The sequence below is a fragment of the Lampetra planeri genome, chromosome 51 (assembly GCF_965212315.1).
Source record: "Lampetra planeri chromosome 51, kcLamPlan1.2.h2, whole genome shotgun sequence".
NCBI classification, from domain to species: domain Eukaryota; kingdom Metazoa; phylum Chordata; class Hyperoartia; order Petromyzontiformes; family Petromyzontidae; genus Lampetra; species Lampetra planeri.
Window position 1 is genome coordinate 1983335 of NC_136157.1, and position 25465 is coordinate 2008799.

Here is a 25465-nt window from a genome sequence, read left to right on the forward strand (position 1 = left end):
ATGTGCGTGGTGGTGGGGTGTTAGGCATACTGACTGGTTGAATCAAATGTGGTGGCGTGTGTAGTGGTGTAGAGTAACCCGTCCCTTGTGGGAATGTGGATATACTGGCGACATAAATGTAGTAGTGTGGATGTTATGACAGTGGTGGTGTTCGACAAACTAGTTTGTGTTTCAATACGAGTGGGTGGATGGTGAGTGAGTGGTGAATGGGTGGTGTGTGGTGAGTGAGTGGTGAGTGAGTGGTGAGTGGGTGGTGAGTGTGTGGCGAGTGAGTGGTGAGTGTGTGCGATGAGTATATCAGCGGGTGTGTGTGCGTGCGTGTGCGGGTGAGTTATCGTGACCTGCAGCGTGTCGGTTGAACACAGTGCGGGATGAGACAAGACACGAGTGGAGGCATGCATAGTGAGCGAGCGAGATAGCGAGCGGCGGTGGCACAGGGGCGACACGGGGGGCTGCCAGCGTGGCGCGTACCGGCCGTGCCGGTCTCCGTGGATCCCTCACCGCCCTCGCTGGGCACCACCTCCTCGACTGCCGGAACGTCCGAGCCGGTGATGAGCGCAGGATGGGGCGAGAAGATCGCCGACGTCACGACTGCGTTGTGAGCTGGGGGGGGGGGGGGGGGGGGGAACGCACGGGGAGACACGGGGACGCAGAGACAAACGTGGACGCTAGGGGACACGCGGGTGTTCTACGCGCCGAGAGCAGAAAGTGCGGCACGTGTGCCATTCACGGCCCTTTGTCAATCCACTGCTAAATGAAGGTTGTGTTGGTCACAGGGGGTTATTTGACTATACTTCACCGCGATTATCAATACGGGGTGGTGAAGGGGGTTCACGCACACGCAGGACTGGTTCAGAGATCACTCGCCACGGTCATTAGCCGTGGCCGTGGATCGAAATCGCTGCCCTTTTCCCCGACCCGATTGCAATCCTCACCCTTGAAGCCCTCCCAGTAATCGTTGCGGTCCCTGCGGACGGAGGAGAAGCGGTTGACGTCATGGTAGGTCTTCCACAGGTACACGTAGCGGTCCTCCGAGCCAGACACCATGTGCTGAAAGTTGTGACTGAGACAGAAAAATGCACACAAGCGCACACACACACACAACACATGCTAAATCTTAATGATTATCGTCGCCCAATTGTTCGGTATGCAAGTGATGAGACGAAATATACATTTGGATCTCTCGCACAGCAGCAGTGCGATCATCTCCGTTAGAGAACGGCGCGCGGAAGTGGATATAACAGAGCCACCTCTGAGACCTCTTCAATTGACCTCTGGGTACGCACGGAAGAGGCGGAGCACTCTCTCACCGAGTGTACTGCTTGTCATGCGACAGCCTAACCAATGAATTGAATTCTCAAGAGGTGGAATTTAGCCAAGTTCAGTGCAGAACCAAATCTATTGCAACGATTTGTTTGTACATTCACTGGTGAGAAAACCGACTCACTGCGCTGGAGAACCCAATTTAACCACAGGCAGCTGTCTGGATCCGAACCCAGGTTCTTATGCGTGTTAGCTCAGCGCTATGACCTCCACGCCACCTGGACGCTTCAACTCCTGAGTAGCCCTTTTGGACTACCGGGGCAAGTATTGTATTGTTGGTGGACACTTCATCCTAGTCAGCGGTGGTCACCAGGAGGTCGGACAGAGCAGTGAGCCGGCAGCGCTGAGAAGCTGGGTTCAAATCCTGGTTTTGGCCACTTGTGAATAAAACTGAGCATTAGCCTAACTGATGACCTCACAAAAAAAAACCCATCGCATAAAAAAAAAAATCACTTAATTTGTCCAAATGCATGCGCTCAACAATTAAAATAAATCACCAACTGCTGACAAAGCATGTCTCTCTCGCGGGGTGTGTGGCAACGTGCTGCCCCCATGTGTGGATGAGACCGCCGCTTGAAGGTTTCTCAGGAGCACCTCTGCGATATTGGTGATGCACCACAAACGTGGTGGCGCCACGCAGTCCGCGATCGGGAGAGAGGTTGGGGCAAACAACCCCACAAAGCCAAGTCGGCATATGGTGCACCAATGCATTGGAGCATCTCCCCAGCAATCATGTTTACATGGGAAGCATCAAATACTTATTAAAGGCTGAGTTCACCTAGGGGAACCCGGTGCTTGTTCATGTTAAAAAAAAAAATTCCCCCTCGGCTTCCAACTCGTGTCGGACAGCCCGGGACACACAGCTTAAGTGTGTAGCTAAAAAGATAAGACCTGCTGGCTTTTTTGGATTGCATCTTAAAAATATTCGATTTACAATACTCCGACAGATTCAAGCGCGGCTTCAAAGACATCAGCATTGATGTGCGCGAGCGCTCGGGAAACGCAAGTGCGCCGGCCTTCAGACGGCGCTCGCATGATAAGACCGTTTAAAAAGCCGACCTGTTCTTAGAGGTCACCCGAAGGGATCTCGCAAACAGTTCTGCGATATCCGCTTCTGTGGGCCGCACTCTTACACGAAGGGCTGCATGACTCTGTGAGGGCCGCACTCTTACACGAAGGGCTGTGTGACTCTGCGAGAGATTCGAGTGGCCAGTCGAACAAATCGGGACGACATTGGGGGGGGAAGAAGAAATCTCTTTATTCTTGAACAGTTTCAGCCTCAATGTGATCATCGCCAAATCTACAGACCTTCAACCGAGGGGTGGCGGCAAACGTAAACTTGTCAGAGGTCCGAAAGTTTGGTGCAGGTCAGACTTGTATTCTTAGGTTCTTTCCGTAAAGTAACGTAGGTGAAAAAAAAAATCACGACGTTTCGATTGCAACACAAGCAATCATCATCAGGTGTGACAACCACAGCAAGAAATATTTGTAAAAAAAAAATCACCTACGTGACTTGACCGAAAGAACCAAAGAGTATATGGATCCTTTCAGTCACAAAAACTTCAAATCTAGCAGGTCAGACTGGTTGGGTTTTTGCATTATCCCCCCCGTGCACTGCCCAAGGCAGATCTCACAGAACGTCCGCTCGCCACGACTTCCATAAGCGGAAACTGAGAGACAGCCCAGCGAGCGATTGCAGAAACGCCGACTGGGCCATACATAGGCCACGCGGTCGTACAGAACCACTGACTCCACCTTCCTGCTCCCTCCTGGGACAGTCATCGCTGACGAACACTCTTCTGGGTTGCTATCCCACCGGCCGTCACCCACCGGCCGTCACCCACCACACCCACCTCCAGCACGCTGGTTGGCTGGGCGGCTCGCAATCGCACGGTTGCAAGTTCACATCCTGGTTGTGGGCGGGGGGGCGGGTTGACTCACCCATAATCCCTCTAGGGTCGGTAAAAACGAAATACCAGGTTACGGGGAAGTCAGCAGTGGTTGTTTTATGGACAAACTTGCCCCCACCAAGAGGAAAGTGGAATTTCCACCACTGGCTCAGAGGATGAGCGCACTGCCTCTACGCTCACGTGAGCCGGCAGTCTCACGACGGCAAGACGAAGGGAGATCCTCTATGAGGCAGGCCCTCAGACTCCGGATCGCAATATGCGAGCGGTAGTTGCGGTGCCTCTCACCTGAAGCTGGCTTTAATCTGGCTGCTGTTGTTGAGGCTGCCTTTGTACTTGATGCAGAGCGAGAGGTCGCGGAGGTCATACAGGCGGATTCGCGAGTCATTTGAAGTCACGAGGATCTGCCGACGAAGACACAAAAAGGAAAATAACAGATGGCACTGCGTTGAACGTACAATCCTGGCGTGTTTTCCGTGATCACAATGAAACTGGCTTCACGGTTAGTGCGTGGCGGATAGTGTTAGGGTTAATGTCAGAATCAGGGTTTGGGTTAGAATAAATGGCCAGGGATAATGTTAGAGATAATTTGAGCATTAGGGCTAGAGTTCGGGTTAGGCGAAATGGTTAGACTTTTCTTCTGGTCACCTCTTAACATTATGAGTTTTTGAGGGCGTCGACCATAAAGTGGGAAAACCCGCTCATAACCGAGGGCCAGATATTTTTGACTTTCATCAAATACCTTCCCCACTGGTCAACCAGACGTGGACACGTGTAACCCGCATCTCAAGCCAAGTGCTGTCAAAAGCAAGATGATTGAGCACACAAAAAATGTGCGAGCACGCTGAATTTAGAAACGCAGCGTTGCCCCCCTCTAGTGCCCGATTATGGTGCGGCTAAGAAGCTTGTAGTGATGAATGGATAACGTTTTCCGGCTACATCGCATTGGCTTGGAACCACCGGCCGTATGAAATGAAGTCATGGGCCGGTCTGGCCCACGGACGGGGCAATCGGTTCCCCACCAATTGCGTAGAGGCCACTACTGGGGCAGCAGGGACTGGTGCGACGAGGTAGGTGAGGGGATTGGGGGTTGGACACAAGGTACTGGGCCGCTACCGCACCTTGTTCTCCGCGGGAAGGGGCTCGATCCCCGTGATTTTGCGCCCGACGCGGTTGCGTCCTCGACTGGATCGCACGTGGATCTGCGTGAAGTACTTGAGGTGCTGCCGCCACCGCCGCCAAGATCACAGCCAGGACCACACGCGCACACGAGGGTCGCGGTTAGAATCCGGGCATGAGTTGTCAACGTGCTGCATCGGTACAGCGCTCAACCCACAATCCAAAGTTGTGAGTTCGAATCCAGGTTGAGGATAAGCTCAAAGCTTCATCATCGTAATCTATCAAATTGACATTACTTTTTTGGAATTCTGCAATCGCCATCATCATCAATCGCTATGATTGGTCGATTTGGCCTCAATAAAACGAGCACTACCAAGTAAGCCACATTTTTGTTAATGGCCATCCATCATTGTGAACCCTCACTGCCAAAGACCACCTCCGCTCGCCAGGCGGTGGTGTAGCTATGCTGCCCGTGCCCTCTAGTCCCGCCCTGCGGAGGCAGCAGCCAGAGTTGGTGGATCACAGGAATGTTGTGAAACTCCCTTCCCATGAGCGTCGGGGAGGAGGCAGTACATCAAGTGGACTAATCGCCGTCTGTTTCCATCTGTACGGGGATAGTGTTGCCCCCCTCGCACGTGTGGGTTTTCTCTGCGTGCTCCGGTTTTATCCCAAATTTATTATAAACAACTCATCATTAATTGGCCCAAAACATCTTAACCCTTTCTGAGACATCTGAAAGTTGCAAGATGGGTGTCCTGTTCACCGCTGAATCTCGGAACGTGCAAGCGGTGAACATGAATTTGATTTAGAGCGTCGTAGCGCCGTTGTTTTTTAAGACATTTTATTCACTGAAGAGAACCGCAGCAGCACGACCGCACTCTACGAAAGCTGCTGCCAAACTGTACCGCACGCCCTTCCGCATGGCCTTGTGGGAGCCCCGGTACCGTTAGTTTTTCTTTTGGTCATCGAAATGGAAATCGGAAGAAAAACAGATGACATGCACGACGTACGTAATCGGAATGTGGCTCTCCTGCATAAATGTCAAGTCAGGAAAGACAAAACAACAAGTAACGGACACTTACGAGTGAGGGGAGCGCCATGCTTCCCCGTGTCATGCCCGCTGCACAGACCAACTCACCTCCGTCTCGTAGAAAACGCAGCGCCCGTCGTAAGTGCCGATGACGGCGAATTTGCCGTTTTGGCAGAAGTTGGCGGCCGTGATGAGCTTGGTGGCCCCGTCCACCTCGTTCCAGAGGGCCACTTTCTTCTCGGGAATGTTCCACAGGCGCAGCTTGCCATCCAGCGAGCCGCTCAAGAAGTAGCGGTCGTCCTGCGCAGAGCGGCAGCACACAAGTCGCTCAGATGGGCGCCGCGATGGCTAGGAGATGTTAACTACCTCGCCTGTTACGCAGGAGTTTGTGGGTTCGATCCTGACCCTGACGCCTGCTGTATATTTGGAGTTTGCATGTCTCTCTCCTTGTGCTCGCGTAGATTTTTCTCTGGATCCTCCAGTTTATCCCTAGAACATTTATAGACATGGGTTTTGAATATTTGGCTGCTAGAAATGTCGATAGGAACAGCCACTTCCTTGAGCTATCCATTTGTGACCAGGTCACTTCTGAAAATAAGCGATATATCTCAGTGGGCCTTAACTCGTAAAGTAAAAAGTATAGTATCTACATCGTGCATGTACATAAGCTGTACATGCAACTATACGTTTGAATGGGGGAGTGGAAGCACAGCGGACAGTGCACCGCGCTACGACCCCGATGACCCCAGTTCAATTCCCGCAACAACAGTGACGAATACCTGAACCGGTTCTGGGCCTCCCCGAGGTCGACTCAGCCTTAAATTAGTACCTGGTGAGGTGTGTAAACATCAGCACTGGGGGAGATAAAGGTGGCCGGGTGTGGTGCTGGCCAAAGCCCCGTGTGCCACGTTGCCCTTCAGAGATGCTCGCTAACAGCACTTGCCCCATCAGTCAGTTAAAGGCTACATACATGGAGGATCTTTGTCTTGGTGTGTATGAAATAATGCACATGGCTGGGTTAACGCAGGGGCTTTAGGGGTTGCTGCCCAGGGCCACGGATTTCTTGAGGAGCGCCACCAGTTGTAGCACTGCGATAGATACTGCAGTGTAATTTGTAAATTACAGAAATAACATCACCATTGTATTACTTTGAGTTTTATTTACTAAAAACAAGATAGTTTTGATCATTAAACCTGTACTTGGCATGAGTGGTGGTTGGTAAATAGAGTCGAGTATAGGAATTCAATCTGCAGAGATGGGCCCTCAATACTAGAACAGCCCCGGGCTCCAATCAAACTTAATCCGGCCTTGTGTATAAGTGTGTGATGTGTATGTGTGTGGAGAGTGCTGGTGTAGCAGTTAGTGTGTTGGGCTACGGACGCGGCAACCCGAGTTCAATTCCCGCTCACGGCCACCATGACAAGTGACGACTATCTGAATCTGATCGTGTGCACCCCTACGTTTACTCAGCCTCAAATGAGTACCCGGTGGGATTTGTAAAAAAACATCGCCAGTGGGGACACAAAGGTGGTCAGGTGTAGTGCTGGCCACCCACCACCTCGTGTACCGTGCCAGTCTTCATAGGTGCTCACGAACAGCACTTGCTCTCATTTTAACACGTCGGCTTTAGCGACCAATATTATTCATAATAAAGGTTTTTGGGTGATATCGCGTTATTTATAAATGTGTCGTAATCCCTCACCACCCGACACGGCCAAACAGGAAAAAATGTTGATATAAAGCTTTCGTGACTGCAGGGATTCATATTCTTGGTTATTTCGGTAAAGTCACGTAGAAGGGAAACAATAAAATAAGAAACATATAAAACAATTAAATTCTCACGACGTTTCGACTGCAAGAAAATTTTCTTCCTGTGGATTTCACACCTGATGATGATTGCTTGTGTTGCAGTCGAAACGTCGTGAGAATTTTATTGTTTTATATTTTTATAATTGTATTGTTTCCCTTCTACGTGACTTTACCGAAAGAACCAAGAATATAAACAGTAAAAAAGTGTCATGTTGACAAAAAACAAATAGTTCACTACTTTAGCCCACCGGTGTGTTGAAGAGTGAATCCACAGCATTTACAATTTTTGAGTACGACGTTTCGCTGGTAATTACATCGAGCATCATAACGCGATTGAACCCAAAAACCTTTATTATGAGCACTTGCTCTAACAGTCTGCTCAAGGCTATCTGGGGGGTATTTATCTTTGTGTAGTGGCATAGCGCCGGCTGCTGGCAGGAAAGGGGATCTGCGGCTTACGGCAGTCCTGACGTCAGCCGGCCAGGATGTACACGAGAGGGGGGACTAGGGGAAAGGTCACCAAAGGGGTACACCAGGAACTCGCTAGAAGGTTCCAGAAAGGGGGCGTGGCCAGGGGCGGAGCCAGGCCACGCTGACAGTATAAGAGGAGCCCCTGTAGGAGAACTCTGGGCTGTTGTTGGAGTGGGATCCTCGTCGTGCTGCTCAAGTCTTCGTCGCCATCCTTCTTGTCCTCTTCACCGTCCTTCTCGTCATCGTCTCGGTCTTTACCATCTCGGGTTCCACCAGTCAGGCAGCCTACCAACTGTTCTGGCCGAGTTGCGTCGCCGACAATAGATGGACTGATGATTAATAAGAGTGTGAACCCTGATGGCGTTTGTTAATAAAGAAGTGCCTTCAAGTCTTATCGTCTCCGAGTTAGTCACTACATTTGTATACATATGTACACATACGTACATATACAAGGGAAAGGTGCTGCCCTGCCATTACGTGCTCATGCCACTGCTGGCAGAAGGGCCTTCAAGAGAGAGGGCTCTAGACAGAACCTCCACAATGACCAGACGTCTTGGAAGAGGTGGGAGTATTTACACTTTACCCCACCACCAGCCCCGCTGAACGGTTGTACCTAGTTATTCTGCTGCATGGACAGGCGACAATTGAGTCTCCGCAGCGCCAATGTTTACACATCAGACCAGGTACTCATTTAAGGCTGAGTGGATCTAGAAGCAGTCCAGGACCAATTCAGATAATCACCTCTCAAGTTAGCCCATGGCTAGAAATCCAACTCGGACTGCCGGATTAGTAGCCCCTATTGTATTGTAACAAGTGATCCTCCTATACCTAGACTGGAAGCTATCACGGGGATTGTGATATTTTTTTTTATCATATGGCTGCAAGCCACCAACGGCAATGCACGTTCATTGTTCCAGTCACGGCTAACAGAGCCAAACCCCCGACTAATCCTGTTCCGCACACCCTATCCCACACTCGGTGGAGCAGTGCCTGACAGGCAAAACAAGTCACGGACGGATTCCACGAGCGAGTGAGCGCCGTGCGTTACCCGCGGGTGGAAGGCGATGGCGGTGACAAAGTCGATGTGCTGGAAGCAGCAGAGGCACTCCTTGCGTGAGATGTGCCACAGCCGCACCGTTTTGTCCATCGAGGACGACAGCAGGAAGTAGTTCTGTGGACGTCGAGAAAGCGAGAGTAGAGATTCACCTTTTGTTTCGTACGTATGCATGTTGAACTTCTTTCTCGCTGTACTTAGGGAAAAGTGTTACTCGGAGGTGCGGGGAAGGACAAAAACTTTACGGGTTTTGTTTAGTTTGTTGTCCTTCCCCGCACCTCCGATCAGCTCGGTTGGCTACGTACGGTGCGAAGGAAGTTCAACATACGTACCATAATAAACAAAAACAATAAACTCAACTTTTCATTTTACCACGTAATGCTCACTGAGCTATGGAGCTTTTTTCAGAAGCAACCTGGCCACAAATGATAGTCAAACAAAGTGGCTTATCATGTGGACATTTATAGCAGCCAAATACTCTGAATGCATGTTTCTAAATGTGAAGGGAAAAAACGGAAAACACAGAGAAAATCCATGCGACCGTAGGATGAACATAACAACTCCCAATAAACAGGTGAGAGGGTCGGAATCGAACCCGCGACCTCCTGTATACAAAGCGAGGTAGTTAACATCTCACCACCCCGGCTGACCATTATTACTGTTATTGAACATTATCTTTGTCACCGCAGCGCTACGCCATGATCTTTCTGTAGTTTTACAAGTTGGCGTTGCTTTGCATGCTCTTCAAAAGTTGAGCTTCGGGAGTAAAATTGAGATTGTTTTTTTTAGTAAACCGAGGTACGGTACATCTGGCCACGTTATTTTGACAACACACTGCGGTTGGCTGAGCGGTAGCGTAGATGCAGCGGCTAAGGTATTGGACACGGCAGTTGTGGGCTTAGCGACGTCAGCGAGGACGTGCTGGCTGTGCGAATGGTGGTGGGAATGGCAAACAACCCCTGGTTGAGCCAGTGGTGCTCAAGTGGATAATACTGGCCCGAGTTGGTAGTGGTGTTGTGTGGACGTAATGGTTACGCGAGCAACGGTGGCGATGGTGGTGGTGAAGATCTCTCCCAAGGGGAGGAGGAGAATGGGAAGGGTAGAGGCACGTGCGTCGACGCGTACTTGCCTTTGACCACGACAGGTCAAGCAGGTCGGCCGTGTGTCCGCTGTATTTACAGAAAGGCTGTCTCCTGAAGGGCGCCGCACTGTCGCTCCTTTCAGCGTCGTCCGGAGAGCCGATCTGTGCCATGAGAAGCACTGCTCATCAATAGGTGGCTATGTGCCGGATTGGCTGGCGGAGAATTAAGGTTATCGTCGGGCTGACCGAGGAATCATCACTGATTTTTGGGGTTGGTCTCGTAATGATCTGAGCAGATCTGCACCATGAACCCTCCCTCCACCCGACGCAGCCAAACAAATTCAACTGCCATGGAGAACAAGCGTGTCAACGTGCCAGTTATTATTGGTTTAGTTGATCGCTAGGTTCAGGAGTAATTCTGACAACCAAATACAGATTTAATCAATCAATTTTATTTTACGTGCCAATGTCGCCCTCAATCAAGGTAGGCATCAGTGCACATTACAATAGAACGAGAGCAGTACATGTGGCATAGAGAAACAGGAATGAAAAAAGAAAACCATCAAGCCCTCCGCGGCTAACACCGACCCTAGGGGCTAGTCTACATGAACTGGATACTGGCATTGCTAGAACTGGCTGCAAGTTGATGTTCGTGCCAACTTTCAATATTCTGCTTTGAGCTTGCGTCTAACGATTTATAAAGTCCAAATCTTACACGGGTCGCGTGCGACCTAGTCACACCGCGCACGCCAGGCCGGGCTGAAGGCGTGGCTGTGACGCGCGCCAGGTTGCGAGGCTGTACCACATGGAGGGCAGCGGAGGGCAATGGAGGGCAGTTGCAGAAAGATCCACTTGTGTACTGCGATTACGAACTCCCCACACCTACGTTCCACGTCTCCGCCAACGCACACCGACCGGCGTGAAGCGTGCAAACAAGCAACCCCTCCGTGACCCACGCAATGTAGGGAGGCCGTCATCCAGCAACGGAAAGCCATGAGGGCTGTAGATGCACAAATCGATTGCAGTACAGTCTGTTCTCCTATAACGCAGCAGTTGGGTTCCAGAAGAACACCGCGTGATGAAACAAAAATCGCGTTATAATAAATTATAAGGAAAAGCACAGTCTGCGAAAACACGTAAGACGTGTCTGCAGGCTGAGCAAAGACTGAAGTGCGTGGGGAGCATCTGGAAGCATCCAGCAGCATCCCAATGCCTTGTGTGATGCAACGGCGAGGCAGCCGCAAGACCACTTATTGCTACTCGCGTGATGTACTTCCATTCACTCAAATCGCGTTAAATATTAAATTCACATCCGCGTTACAAAAAATATTGTTTACCCTCATACATTCATTGCGTTATATCCAATTCGCGTTGCAGAACTGGCTGGACTTGCGATGTGTTAGAGGAACAATATACTTAAGTGCAATAGTCAAGCACCCAGTGAGGTTTTTATGCTGCAACATGCTGTGCACGTGTTGTTTTTGTTGCTGCCAGTGCTATGGGTCAGTTTGTCCATGTGCTTAACTCATAATTGGACAGTTCAGAGTTCACATCCAAGGCTGGAGATGACTCAACCCATCATCGTTATCATTCTAGGCAATTCCATTTAAAAAAAATCGCTCAATTATCCTTTGCTGCAGAGAGTAGCCTCGACACGGGAATGTGGAAATTCCACGAGGCTCCACGTCTCAGAAATAAGGGGCTCATTATTTGAGGGCAGATTTATCGGACACACGCCGCTCAAAGACGGTAGGGAACGTGCACCTAGCCTGGCACAAGCCATGCGGTTGTAGTTGCGCTTGCCGTATACCTCTGTCTCTGACTTGATGGAGCTCAGGCTGTCCTGGGAAGGAGAGGGAGACACCCGGCCTGGAGAGACAAAGGTGGACGTCAGAGAACCAAAGAGTCCGCGTGTGAACGTGACCGCGCAACACCTCCGGTACAAAGTCAGTTTCTTGAGCATTCTCGATGATCGCATGAAGCTACGATAATAAAAATCACTATCGAGCAGATGAGTATGGAGGAGTCCACACTGAGCAACTAGAAGTGAAGTTGTTTTGATTCTCGTGGCCAGCCCAAACAATGTCACAGGTGTCCCCGGAAAACCACGCGAAGGAAGTCACCGCTTGTAACTCTTGATTGAAGAATAAGACAACAGGAGAGAATCACTGCCTCTGTAAAAATTTACGGCTTCCAGAGAATTCTTGAAATATTCTTATGAAGGAGGAGCAAAGAAACAAGGATGTCTCCTTGACGTGGCAGCCTTGACAACAAGTCAAGGCTGCCACGTCAAGTGAGGTGAGGGAAGCTGCAATATCTCAGAGGTGTGACAACGGTGAACGGGACTGGCTGCAGGAGAAGGCAATGATCAAACAGTGGGCGGGGATGGAAGTTCTCTCAGTTGAAAGGCGCAGCGACGAACAGGGGAGTGGAGAGGCACTGCAAAGAGACGAGTTTGGTGAAGGAAACGGTCATTGCCAACAGCCCAAAAGGCCTTGGAGGGACTAGAAGTGACCACAGTTCAACGTGTAGGTTTTCTATGTGTGAATGTTGGACTGCTTTCGCACCGTACGTAGCCAACCGTGATAATCGGAGGTACGGGGCAATGACGCACGAGTGTGGGTGCGCGAGTGTGCGCGTTTCTGCGCACCCTCCGTATTGTACTTCTGCCGCATGTTGCTGAAGAACTCGTGCGCCTGCTTGAGCACCCAGATGCGAACCACGTTGTCCTGCCCGGCCGTCGCGAGCAGCCGCCCACAGTGCGAGAACTTCATGGTCCACACGGCGCCCTGGGCAGTGCGGAGGAACGCGGGGCACGGCAGTGATTGGCTCAACAACGCCGAAGAGCCCAGCACATAGTTACTCATCTTCACAACGCAGGGTTATCACAAAGCAACAGAGAACTGCAAGGGCGTCACAGAACGGCTCAGGGCGTCACAGATGCTCACCTTGTGCTCCTGGCTCAGGTCCTGCACCATGACGATCTGGTCGAAGTCGTAGGGCCCCTTGTAGCCGTGTGCGGCGCGGAACTTCACGGGCCTCGTATATGGCATCCCCTCCTCCTCGTCGCTCGACTGATCCTCCTGCTCCCCGTGCAGCACTGGCCAGGGACGAGAAGCACGGGGAGCGCGCCGCCGCGGATACGCGTGTGAGCCTACGTATACATGCACGCTGCGGGAAGCGGTGGTGCAGCGGTGAGCGCGCTGCGCTACGGTACCCAGCGACCAGAGTTCGATTCCCGATCAAGGCCAACGCCAGTGACCGATCCTGGGCCTCCCGTACGTCGACTCCGCCTCAAATGAGTACAAGGTGCGTTGAGTAAACATCACCACTGGGGAGACAAAGGCGTCCCGGGTGTGGTGCTGGCCACCCACCCTCTCGTGTCCTGTGCCGGCCTTCATAGGTGCTACTCGCTAACACCACTTTCCCCAACAGTCTGTTTAAAAGGCTATATGGGGGATCTTTGTCTGTGTGCGTGCGCCCTCACTCTCGCGAGGCTGTACCTTCGTCCCGCACGCTGCGCACTTTGCTGACGGCCCGCTCGCCGTACTCCTCGGCCAACACCTTGGCCTTCTTCATCGATTTCCCGAGGAACCGCTTCAACTGAACTCTGTGAAGGAGCACGAGTCGGCAAGGCTTGGCAGGGCAGATAACTTTGACTTACTTTAACAATTAAAATAATAATCGCATTTTTTTATTTTTCTCAAGATTTACATTCTATTTTTCACTTTTGATGAAAATCCAAATTTCCATAAAACGCCACTAAAGTGAACGGTGAGAACCCGAACTGCTACCGTGTATATTTTCGCCGGTTGTGCCGTAACGGTTTAATGACGCTTTTCTACGCGTTGTCCGGAGCGAAGTCTGACGTTTCGGACATCGTTCCAGTTCCTGAAGCAGCTCCCAGCACGTGGAGCGAAACGTCGGTCGTCACGCCGAGCGGCGCGCGGCACGACCGGAACGTGCGCTCCGGAGAGCGATAACAAAAGGACTGGCTCTCGCGGTGGCTAGGAGATGTTAACTACCTCGCCTGGTATACAGGAGGTTGTGAGTTCGATCCAGACCCTGACGCCTGTATATTGGAGTTTTCATGTCTCTCTCCCCGTAGTTACGTGGATTTTTCTCCGAGTCCTCCGGTTTTTCCCTCCACATCGTCAAAACATATACGTTTAGAGTATTTGGCTGCTATACATTTCCACACGACAAGCCACTTCGTTGTGCTATCCATTTGTGGCCAGGCCACTTCTGAAAAAGAGCCATTAAGCTCAGTGGGCCTTACCTGATAAAATAAACTAAAACTATTTCAGTTTTTACGTAGATTAACAGGCAACTCACGTTTTCTGCTTGAGTTTTTTGCCGTCCTGTTCCACTCCTTGAGGTTGGCACTTCTCCTCGTCGTCCGAGCCCGCTGCACCTATGCTGCTGCACAGGACACCGTTGCAGGCCGTCAAGGTGTGCACGTCGTCCCAGCGTGTTGGTGAGTGACAATGCAGTGATGTTGTCAACAATATTGTTTCTTGCTTGTTTGCCAACCAAGGTTAATTTAACCGGTTACGCATAATTATCTGTCTGTCCCACCCTGCCGTCTGTCCGCCGGTCTGTAACGGTGCTCGAATACCAACAAAACTTTAGTATAAAGTTGCGCTGCTGTTAGGCACTCGGCTCTGCAGAAAAAAGACGAGTAATCGATCAACAGGTTGCCCAAAACTTGGGAAGAAAAAAAAACGGCGCTTAAAGAACCCTGCTCAGCCCGATCTCTCAAATCCCCACCAGGCACCCCGCCCACCTGATGAACTCCTTAGTGCGCCGCATGATGTGCAAAGCCAAGGGGTTGTGGCCTTTTGGGAGTTTCTCTTCGGCCTGGTTCAGCGGAATCTCCTCTCCCGTGTCCAGGTTCTTGACGATCACCATCGCAAGGATTTCCTGCCGGGGCAACAGATGAAAACGTAAAAAAACGGCGGCGACGGCAGCGGCTTGCTCCCAATCACGTCACTGTCGTTGTACATGCTAGAGACTTGTCGTCGATCAACTGCTGGGAGAGGGGTCTGTCCACTTGGTCAGTCTGGGTTGGTGATTCCTGCGATTACTGCACATGCGTAGAATTGTGAGTGCAACAAGTATGACTATTATATCACGATGTACATTTTAACTAATGTACATGAGACAATTGATAAAACTTGATGCGGGCAACACAGCTGAGATGGTATGAAAGGGTGCAGCGACAGAAGAGACCCACAACGCATGAGATACGCACGCTACGAATACAAAATAGACAGGAATGGATTATTGAAATAATTCACACGCCCAGATCGTGACAATGTATTGAAACTCGAGGCTTCACATGTCATTACATGACTATTATCAAACTCACACGACCCCACAAAACGACAAAGGTCCCCCCCGTACAACCACATAGACTGTTGAAGCAAGTGTGGTTATAGAGTGAGTGGTATGACCAGAATCACACCCACCCACTTGTTTCCCCAACACTGCTGTTTGCACATGACACCAGGTCCTCAATTGAGGCTGAGTTAACCTAAGAGAAGTTCAGAACAGGTTTAGATATTCGCGTACTGTTAGTCATGGCTAGGAATCGAACTCAGGTTGCCAGGTTGGTACTAACCACAAATCTTTCCTCTCCACCCACAGAGATACATTCTCTCACACAGAAGAAAGACTTCCCCCGTAGAGCCATAAGACTTTTGGGGCAAGTGCTGTTAATGAGCACCTTTGAAGGCCGGCATGGCACACAACAAAGAAGTAGGTGGCCAGCACCACGCCCAACCGCCTTTGTCTTCCCAGTGACGATGTTTACACACCGCACCAGATACTCATTTGAGGCGGAGTCAACCGAGGGGACCGGTTCAGATAATCATCACTGGTGTTGGACGTGAGCAGGAATTGAACTCTGGTCGCTAGGTTTGTAGCACAGCGCGCTAACCGCTACACTACCGCTCCCCACTATGCCCTCAAGTGATAAAAAAAAATACAAAGATCCCCAGTAAAGCCTTAACACTGTTTGGGCAATTGCTGTTAGCGAGCATGACGCCCTCACACACACACTCACACAAACTATGTAAACCTGTGCACAAGATCTCACCTCGTCGGTGAGATCCCGTCCAGAATTGGAGCGTGGGCGATCAGCTTTAGCTGCTGGTCGACTGTCAGCTCCACCAGCATCCTTCTCCTGACAGGGAGAAAACCTCATCAACGCCAGTTCTCCAATCACTGTACTGGCTTCCGATATCGAACTAATTACATTTTGACTTCCTGGATTTTCCTGAAGATGCTTTCTTGTGAGGTATAATCCCAATCAGCGCCACGCACTCTACATCCACCGCATGACAAGAGCCAAAGAAATCAAGTTGTCACCTGGACAAATGCGCCCGCCAATTTTCTGCTTCACCAAACCGGTTACGTCGAAAACCATGACAAAATAGTCAACGATTCTACGCGACGTTTTTTTGGCTGGCCATCACAACCAGCATCGCCGGGAGTTCAAAGAAACCCTCAGCCCTCGTCGCGTGACTGCGCTTCCCCCCCATCTGGGCCATTCTCCCACACGCCCTGCTGTGGTGGAGGGGTTTCGTCACACGGCAACAAACAGGCATTTAGAATTCTCGCAAGAGACCGGGATGTTTTGTCAAAGTACGTGAGAAATCAAACTTTTAATGTGATGCCTTTTTTTGGGGGGAGGCTAGTCATTGGTGGCGGGACCAAGGTCAATCGCTCGCTGCATTTGATGTTTTTTTTCTCAACCGGTTTGATCGGTGTCCGGCTCAATGCTCCGACCCCGCGAGCCATCCGGCCACGTCGCGACCACCGCACACCCCCCCCCCACACACGAGGGTTTTCACCTGTGCCTCGATGACCTTTTCCCCTGCCGTGAGACTGGCGAGATCCAGGGACTGGAGCTCCTTGGCCAGATTCTCCACGGCTGTGTTGGGGCTCACCAGACCGCTTGGAGACACGGGCTCTTGTGGGACTGCAACCACGCACGAAGCGGACAACTGCAATCACGGTGGGGTTACACGGTACGGCTAGACGACAATATTTACTGTGCGACGTAAGCGGAACAGAGGTCCATGAAATACAATTAAAGCAGCATAGGTGGATGAAATTACAATTATACTGTGATTGCAATTCATTATGACACAGTTACAATTGAAACTGACCCCATGTCTGGAAGTAAAGGTCAACGATAATCTGATTTGTAAAATATGACAATATCATGATAATCCTTTCTAAAGTTTCAATTCTAAAATATTAAACTTTTATGACAAAATATTTACGAAATAAACATATAACGAAGAAATCCATTGTCAAACTGTAATTCTACGCTCCCTGGGTGGCGTGGTGAGGTATGGCCAAACAGTCCTCGCCAAAATAAGTCAGAATGTCAAGGCGGTGGGAGATCACCAAGATTATAAATGCGCTTGTATTGAATCATTATATAAACACACGACAAACACAAAAATGCAAAAACTAACATCACCCATATAGCCTTAATAAACTGTTGGGGCAGGGGTGCTATCAGTGAGCAGCTATGAAGGCCGGCACGGCACACGAGGGGGTGGGTGGCCAGCACCACGCCCAGCCGCCTGTCTCTCCAATGATTTTACACACCACACCAGGTACTCATTTGAGGCTGAGCCGACCCAGGGGAAGCCCAAGACTGGTTCATATAATCATCACGAGTGTTGGCTGCGAGCAAGAATCAAACTCGGGTTGCTGGGCACGTAGCGCAGCGCGCTAACTACTACACTACTTCTCCTTGCACGGGGACACACACACACACAAACTCGGTACTCACCTTCCAGCAGAGTTGGCCTCTTCACCTCCTCCAGCGACGGCTGCCCCTCTACCTTCTTAGGTCTCTGTGGAGGGGGTGGCCGTGGAGGCGGCATTAGCTGCTGCTGCTGGGGCTGCTGCTGCTGTGGCTGCTGTTGCTGTGGCTGCTGTTGCTGTGGCTGCTGTTGCTGTGGCTGCGCATGAACCGCCGGCACGCGGGGGGGCGGGACTTGTGGCCGTGGCGGCGGTGGCTTCTTGTGGCTCGCCACGATGTCGGGCTCCTGCGAGGCTCTCGCCGAGCGATCGGTGGCAGCGGCGGTTGTACTCGAATCCGCTGGATCTACGGGTTCCTTTCCAGCCGGCGGATCGGCACCCGGCTTGGCTCCGCTGCTCCCCCTCTCGCTTCCTCCTTCCGCCGATGCCTCCACGTCGTTTTGCTCGCCCTGTGCTCCTGCTTTGTCGCTATCGTACTCAGATTTTTTGTCGGCGGCCTCCAGGGCGTGCGCCACCACCTCCGGCATCGCCGCACTGCCCACGACAAGGGGGCGGCAGTTTTCTTCTGGGGAGACGATTGATCCTTCGGCGGCTGTCACCGCCACGGTTGTAACGTCGGAGTTACCTTGCTCCCCCCCCTGCTTCTTCTGATCCTCTCTATCTACTTCCACCGGTGGTGGTAGCAGCGGCAACGGTGATAGCGGTTCAAGTTCTGCTGCAATGACCGAAGGTGGAGGAGCGGTGGTGTTACTGCCATCTCGCAAGGCGAGTTCATTGATCAAGCGGTGATCAGTTGCCTGGGCCGGCCGGGGCGGCTCCTCTGGCTTGCGCTGTGTGCTGTGGCTCTGCAAGTCATCCTTCTGATGAAACAGAATGATTATAGTGGGGGGGAGGGGGTCGGTGGAGAGAGGGGGATGGAACCGTTGAGTACCATAGCAAGAAAGTTGACTCCAATGACTATTTTCCACTGTACAGCCATGCCACACGGGGATTCAGGAGGAGCCCAAGTTGTTTTTTTCCACTGCAGAAGCCGAGCTGTGCCGTTGACTTCACAAGTAACGAACGAGTCATTACGCTGAACAGCGGCCCTGCCTACCCGAAAGCCAGATGCAGATGTCGTGCGAGGCCGATGTGTCACCGTCTTGGTTCAGGCTCGACATGGCAAGCAGCCAGTAGAAAAAAAACAAAAAACACCCACACTTGTGCAGGCCCTAAGCTGGCACAGCTCAGGCTGAAACACTTCTTTGAATCCAGTGAAGTTTAATCAAATTTACAATTTCCGTGACATGTATAAAGCATTAGAGGCAGTAACAGCAGTGCTGACAGGCAATGGAAAAAAAACGAAACTATGTTTTTTAATCAGGGAAGGGCCACTGAGCTATACAGCTCTTTTTCAGAAGTGACCTGGCCACAAATGACAGCTCAACGAAGTGGCTTATCGTATGGAAATGTAAATTAAACACTCTAAACACGTGATGTTGATTCTAAATTTGGAGGGGAAACCGGAGGGCCCAGAGAAAAATCCACACGACCACGGGGAAAACATGCAAACTCCAAATATACAGCAGCAGGCGTCAGGGTCGGGATCGCACCCACGACCTCCTGTACACCAGGACAGGTAGTTAACATCTCGATACCGTGCCACCCAATGATCTCTGAAGCGAAGCAGAGGCAACCCTTGTTAGTATTTGGATGGGAAATACCAGGTGTAGGCTTGAGATACAGGTGGCCAGTAAATGGCAGTGCAGTAATGGACCGAATCCATCTGTGCGGGGCTTTGAGTGTCATCCCTTCGTATGCATGGCTGGTGTTCTCTGGATACTTCATGTACTCCAACATGAAGAGGCTTGAGACATAATCAGGTATTCCTGGGTACATAACTGACTTGACCATTAAATTGTACACATGTAAAGTCATGTAGAAGGGAAGTAATAAAATAATAAAAATAAAACATAAATAAAATAAAATATTTCTCACGACGTTTCGGCTACAACGCAAGCTGCCGTCTTCAGGTGAAGAAACATCACGTGTTTAGAGTGTTGTGCTCTTTATCCTAATTAATCCAGGCAACCGCCCACCACACACGGTATCGATTGTAAACAAAGCGAAATCTTTTGGGTGAAGCTCCTCAACAAAGATCCCACAAGATTCGAACATTGCTTCTCCACGAACCCTCGGTGTAAACTCTCACCTCTGCATCTGCAAGAGCAGCAGCACACGCTGTTCCACCACCACCAGAATCTTTTCCGACAGCTTCATCCTGTGTGAACATCCGATGTTAGCAGAGAGCTCTACACAGCCACGGCAGATAGACCCGGAGTGGGGAACCACCCTTTCATTAACGAGGGCCCAAAGAGGACCTTCAAACACCTTGAGCGGGCAACCATGCATTGACACACACACAATCACACGCCAGCCGGCTCGGTCACTGTAAGGGGCCCGTTGCGGTGACCGGCGTGACAAGAGCATGCAACGAAAGTAAAAAATTTCGATTTAAAGCTTTCGTGACTGCAGGGATTCATCTTCTTGGTTCGCTCCAATGAGCCATTGGAGCGCTGTCTTTCACACAGCTCTGTCTTCACCTGAGGACGGCTGCTTGTGTTGTGGCTGAAACGTCGTTAGAATTTTATCTTATTATGTACATTTTTTATTATTTTATTATTTCCCTTCTACGTGACTTTACCGAAAGAACCAAGAAGATGAAAATAAAAAATGCAACGTTGCAAAGTCAAAAATATTCCCCCCCGCCCCCAGTACCCGATTAGTGCGGCCAAGATGCTGGCAGTGCCAGTTAAGTATTGTTTGCGGGTTGGGTTGAAGTGGTAGCCATTGTGTGGCCATGGGCCAAACGATATGAAGTCACGGGCCATGTCTGGGTCTGTGAACCATTGGTTCCCCGACCCCTGGGTGAGACAATAGCCAGTGAACAAATGCACTGGCGACCTGGGTTCAATTCCCAGCCATGCTCGTGACCAGTGGCCGGTGGTATTCTGAACCTAGTTTTGGGACTCTCCGCCTAGGGCAACTCAGCCTAAAATAAGCAGATGGTGTAGTGTGTAAACATGAGCACGAGGGAGACCAAGCTGGCCGAGTGTGATTCTGGCCACACCAGCCACTTGTGCGCTAATGCAGTGCCTCAATCAGTGACTGAACGATGCATCGATTAAAACCAAATTTTATAAAAACACATTTTCTACTATGTTATATGTTATGTACTAATTCATTATTTTGGCCACTGTGTATGTTGGACATAATTGGTGTATGTAAAGCCTGCAGCCAACAGTCAATGTTCACGGTAAAGACAAATAAGAAAACACTTTTTTTTTATTCATTAACCTAAATGTACATTAGCATGTAATTTGCATATATTTCCTGTAAATCGCTAATAACCAATTTTTTCCCCAAGCGTGATTTGAAGCACAAACCATAGGGGACTTGATTTTAACACAGGACCTTGGGATTGCCAGTTGAGTCATCAGACCACGTTCACCACTGAAATCACCAAGTTGAAGGTGGTGGTGATGATGATGGTAGGAGTAGATGTGATGTGGGGTGCGGTAGTGTTGTGGTTAGCGTGCTGCGTCACGAACTCAGCGACCTGAGTTTGAATGATCACTCATGGCCAATACCAGTGACTATTATCTGAACCAGTCCTGGGCCTCCCCTAGGTCCACTCGGCCTCAAATGGGTAACTGGTGTGGTGTGTAAATATCACCACTAGAGAGACAAAGGCGGCTGGGCATGGTGCTGGTCACCCACCCCCTTGTGTGCCATGCCGGCCTTCATAGGTGCTCGCTAACCACTCTTGCTCTTACAGTCTGTTAATGTTATTCGGAAATCTTTGCCTTTGATTGTGGTAGAGATGGTGGTGGTGACCTTGGTCGTCATGATGGTGCTAGTGGTGGTGTTGAAAGTGGTAGTAGTAGTGATAGGAGTGGAGGTGGCAATGACGGTGATAGTGGTGGTGGTGCGCTGGTGATAGTGTATGTGGTGGTAGTCAAGGTGAGTGGTGGTAGAAGTGGTGGTGGAAATGGTGGTGGTGTTGTGGTTTTGGGCTGTGGTGGTATTCGAGGTGGTGGCAATGGTGGCGATAGTGGGGTTGTGGTGGGTAGTAGAGGTGATGCTGCTGCTGGTGGCTGTGTTATTGGGGCGGCGGGTTCAGAGAGAACATGCGAATGTGACAGCGAATTAAACAAAAATTAAAATCAAACGAGCGGTGCGCCGGTCGATAATTTTTTTTTTTAATTCGCGTGGTCGTAAGCAAGGTGCCACTTACAGACACTGCTGGGTTCTTGATCAGCTTCTTTGAAGACGAACGCCTGAAGGAGAAACAAAATGGGAAGAAAAAAAAATCAGTCATTCTCATGCCTATGGGGTAGCACCTCCCACTCGCCCCCCTCCTCCCTCCTCCACCAACACGACGGCAGTGTACATTCCACCTCCCGAAATTAAACCGCTTTCCTCCCACACCAAAACATATTCTGTGAGGAATTGGCCAAACGTTTTAAATCAGGCCCGTCTTGACAAATCCAGGTTTCCCTGGATAAACCGGCGTTTTTCGGTGGCAATGATCTCTGCTGGGTGGCCCCCCTTGAGCCAGTCGTGGAAATTCCACATTCCCTTGGTAGGAGCAGTCATTTCACTACAGTAATTTTGCTGTAGCAGTTCCACCTGATCACAGAGGCTTGTGTTGCTTCCGAAACGTCGTGATTTATTTTAGTTGTTTTCATTTTTATTTCATTTTCACCTACGTGACTTTACCGAAAAAACCAAAGAGTATAGGAGCAGTCACCCCCATTCAAGAACCACTGCTGAATTATACGCCAAGCAATGCTCTCTGTGGTAAAACCACACCGGAATGTGCCCCATCTCGTCAAGTCTTGGGAGTGAAGCAGCGTTGGAGCCTGGATAATGCCTGGATGGGCGACCACCATCACGCACAGACAGGGTTTCACAGGAGGCCGTGGTGGGCCAACATGGTGGGCAGCACACGGCAGCCCAGTAAAATACATTTCTGTACTGTGCACTGGCACATCAATGATCCCCGTCAAGAGCAACCAACGTGGTGAAATAACCCGCATGGCCTGCATGGCATAGGGAGGGCCCTCAACAAGCAATGTATTGACAAACAAAGGCAGGTACTTGTCGTGCTAATTTAATTGAGTGCTTTGAAGAGTTTAATTGAACCCTATAGAATAATCAGGACAATTAATTTTGATGACTTGTCAGATTCCCACAGAATAGTGCCAATTTTGTAGACCACCTCATGGCAGATGATGAGCTCGCATTGAGCTTCTACGGCTAATAGCACATCATTATTAGCTGCGTAAAAACGCATGGATTTATCAATTAAAATAAACTCTCGCTCTCATGATTACGTGCGGCAAATTACGTGTAGGAATAAATGATTAACAATTCACGCATATTATACGCCAATAACCTGATGTGCTGTTACATAACTCTACAAAGGAGAAAATAATTACATAGTGAACATTACGAGATGCTAAACCCAGCAAATTGATTCTTGAATCGAATCATGAACTCAAATTTGTTTAACAAAGAAAAAGCCATAATCAGATGGCTGCCGAGGTGGAATTGTTGTAGGCGTGGATCAGAGTGTGTCCATGAAACACCAGGCTTTGTGAGGAGTGGGGCGCCCCTGACGTATCGCTCGAGTTCACAAAGCCTCGTGAATTTCCTGACGACCAAATCTGGCCCATTTTATAAGTGCTGTCGTTTCTATAGATTTTATCAAATATAAATTTGAACAAATATAAAGAGCGACATAAGTGAAAGCTGAGGAAAAAACATGCAACCACCAAAATCCACAAGGCAATGTTGTTAGAATGTCACAGCAGTTACTTATCCGTGTATCGATAGTTCAATTTTAATGTGCAATTTTATTGAGGGGACTGTGTGTTTTCTTGGTGTGGTCTGCGACTGTTTTGCTGTTGTTTTGCTGCCTTCCCCAAGCTTCCCAATTAATGTATTCTGACCCACGCCTGTAACCATTTTAAATGATATACTTTAATCATTTTAAGTTATTTGTTTACGTTTCTAAAACTCTGCACTCCAATCGTATTGGCGTTGTTTGTTGTAGCTTTCTGACCCGGCTCTACTGGACATCTGCAAAAAAAAATAGCTTCATCACTCATCAGAATTCTCCAGGATAAAGAAAGATTTTGATTCTGACTGCACAGTACAGTTTCTGAACTGGGACTTGCATTGGCACGTGACGTTTATGCGCAGCGTAACAACGCAGCTGGAAACACGTCATCATTGCTCTGTGGTGATGTTTACCCGATTCTGGCTTTCGGATCGAGGTTTTACATTTCTTGGAATTTTCTTTACATTTTCAGTGCGGCTGCACTTGTTTAACAACTACCACACTGATTGTAACAACTACTGGGCATCTTTGGCCTCGGTGTGCAAGCAAAGAGACCCGGCAAGGGTTATTCAACATCGCCCTTGTCAGGGACACTTATAAAAAATCTCAGAGCACTGATGTAGTTTCAGGCCAGGGCGGTCCTGCAAGGATGGCATTTGCCTTTGGCAGGCCGCTACAATAGGGGCGTACAACATTTCAACAGGACCTACATCCCCCGCATTATTGATCTGGTTAAGGCTTCGCACAACCCTCAAAAGGGCTGTTATTTTGATTGTTCATTATTTTTTGTAAATTTATGGACTTTGATACGGGGTATGCAATGCTCTGCGAGTAATAAAAACGGGTACTTAATTTCATGACAATCGGGATAACATTGGGACAGCTATAATTAATCTGTTGGGTGGACGACTTCAATCATCACCTTTATTGGGATCACTAAAAATGCACACACCTTTGTGAGTCAGTCAACAGAGATGGGACCGGGACCACGCCCATGCCATGAGAATGTGGAATTTCCATCGCTGGCTCAGGGTGACACCAGACAAGAACGAGAGCGTGCAAAATCGAGCACGGGGCTCACATCCGCGCGAACACCTTGACTTCACTTTACTGACAAACGCCGTTTTCATCCTGAACGCGCGAGATTGCTTTTGCCCGGCGAGGCGGCGCGCGGCCGTCCTTCGCTCGTTCTCCAGCCTCACACTGCGAATAAACAAATTAAATCAATAGCTCCGGTGCAGAAAGGTAGCACGCACGCGCAACGCCGCCGCCAACAATGTCTGTTGTCGGCGGCTGGCTCTTTGTAGTAGGCAGGTGGCGTGTGGCGCAGTAAATCTCGCGAGTGGTTTTTACCGAGGCGCCACGCTGGGTGAGCATCGTTCCTCGGGGTACCGTTCAACGTGCATAACCAAAGATAAGGAAATCTGCTTTAAATGTGATTACAGACGCGTGCGCCAGACGACAACACGGCGACGCCGCGTTCTTGCGCGAGCAGCGCCGCCGCTTCTCTCCCGAGGACGCTAAAGCGCCTTGGCGGTTGAGCCTCGGGGGACCCACCGTCACTGTCTGGCTGAGCAAATCGAAAGACATTTCGGTCCGAGTAGACATAGGCGCAATGCCATTTTTATGGTGGCGGGCGGGCGTGCGAAAGGGGGAACAGCGCAAGCGGCAGGTAATAACGGACCGGGCGAGGCTGGCCGGGCTGGCACATTTCGAGAGCCTCCACACCGTGAGGTGGCCGGGCGGCTCAGAGACCGCGGCAACGTTGAGGTGGCACCTGCCGAGATCCTGGATTGGAATCCAAGTTTCAGTGGCTTCTGATTAAACCGGGTTTTCAAGTATGGTGATTTGATGATCTCAGCCTGTTCACGATTGAATACACAATACAAAGAAACTCCATCCCATTACATTTGGTTGCACCTTCATTTGGCACAATTCCAGCTCGGAGAATTAAAAACACTGGTTGGGCCACCCCGAGATGAACATTGCTCTCAGCGGC

At 50.1% G+C, this 25465-nt stretch overlaps 1 protein-coding gene across 3 annotated transcripts in view; it reads right to left on the minus strand.

Moving 5' to 3' along the window:
• WDR44 (WD repeat domain 44) overlaps nt 1-25465 on the minus strand; it is a 47444-nt gene that overhangs the window by 11637 nt on the left and 10342 nt on the right. Inside the window, exons 2-19 of one of the 3 annotated variants that reach the window (XM_078616718.1) lie at nt 21856-21898; nt 19771-19839; nt 17608-18439; nt 16652-16779; nt 15895-15981; nt 14581-14717; nt 14130-14213; nt 13298-13404; nt 12743-12894; nt 12445-12583; nt 11605-11663; nt 9843-9956; nt 8708-8830; nt 5488-5679; nt 4352-4453; nt 3519-3634; nt 936-1063; nt 472-603 (exon numbers count right to left, since the gene is read on the minus strand). In XM_078616718.1, coding sequence (XP_078472844.1) covers nt 472-603; nt 936-1063; nt 3519-3634; nt 4352-4453; nt 5488-5679; nt 8708-8830; nt 9843-9956; nt 11605-11663; nt 12445-12583; nt 12743-12894; nt 13298-13404; nt 14130-14213; nt 14581-14717; nt 15895-15981; nt 16652-16779; nt 17608-18439; nt 19771-19839; nt 21856-21898 — 2744 coding nt within the window. Of the gene's footprint in view, nt 1-471; nt 604-935; nt 1064-3518; nt 3635-4351; nt 4454-5487; nt 5680-8707; nt 8831-9842; nt 9957-11604; nt 11664-12444; nt 12584-12742; nt 12895-13297; nt 13405-14129; nt 14217-14580; nt 14718-15894; nt 15982-16651; nt 16780-17607; nt 18440-19770; nt 19840-21855; nt 21899-25465 lie in introns of all 3 variants that reach the window. The other 2 variants (XM_078616716.1, XM_078616717.1) reach the window with 2 other exon arrangements.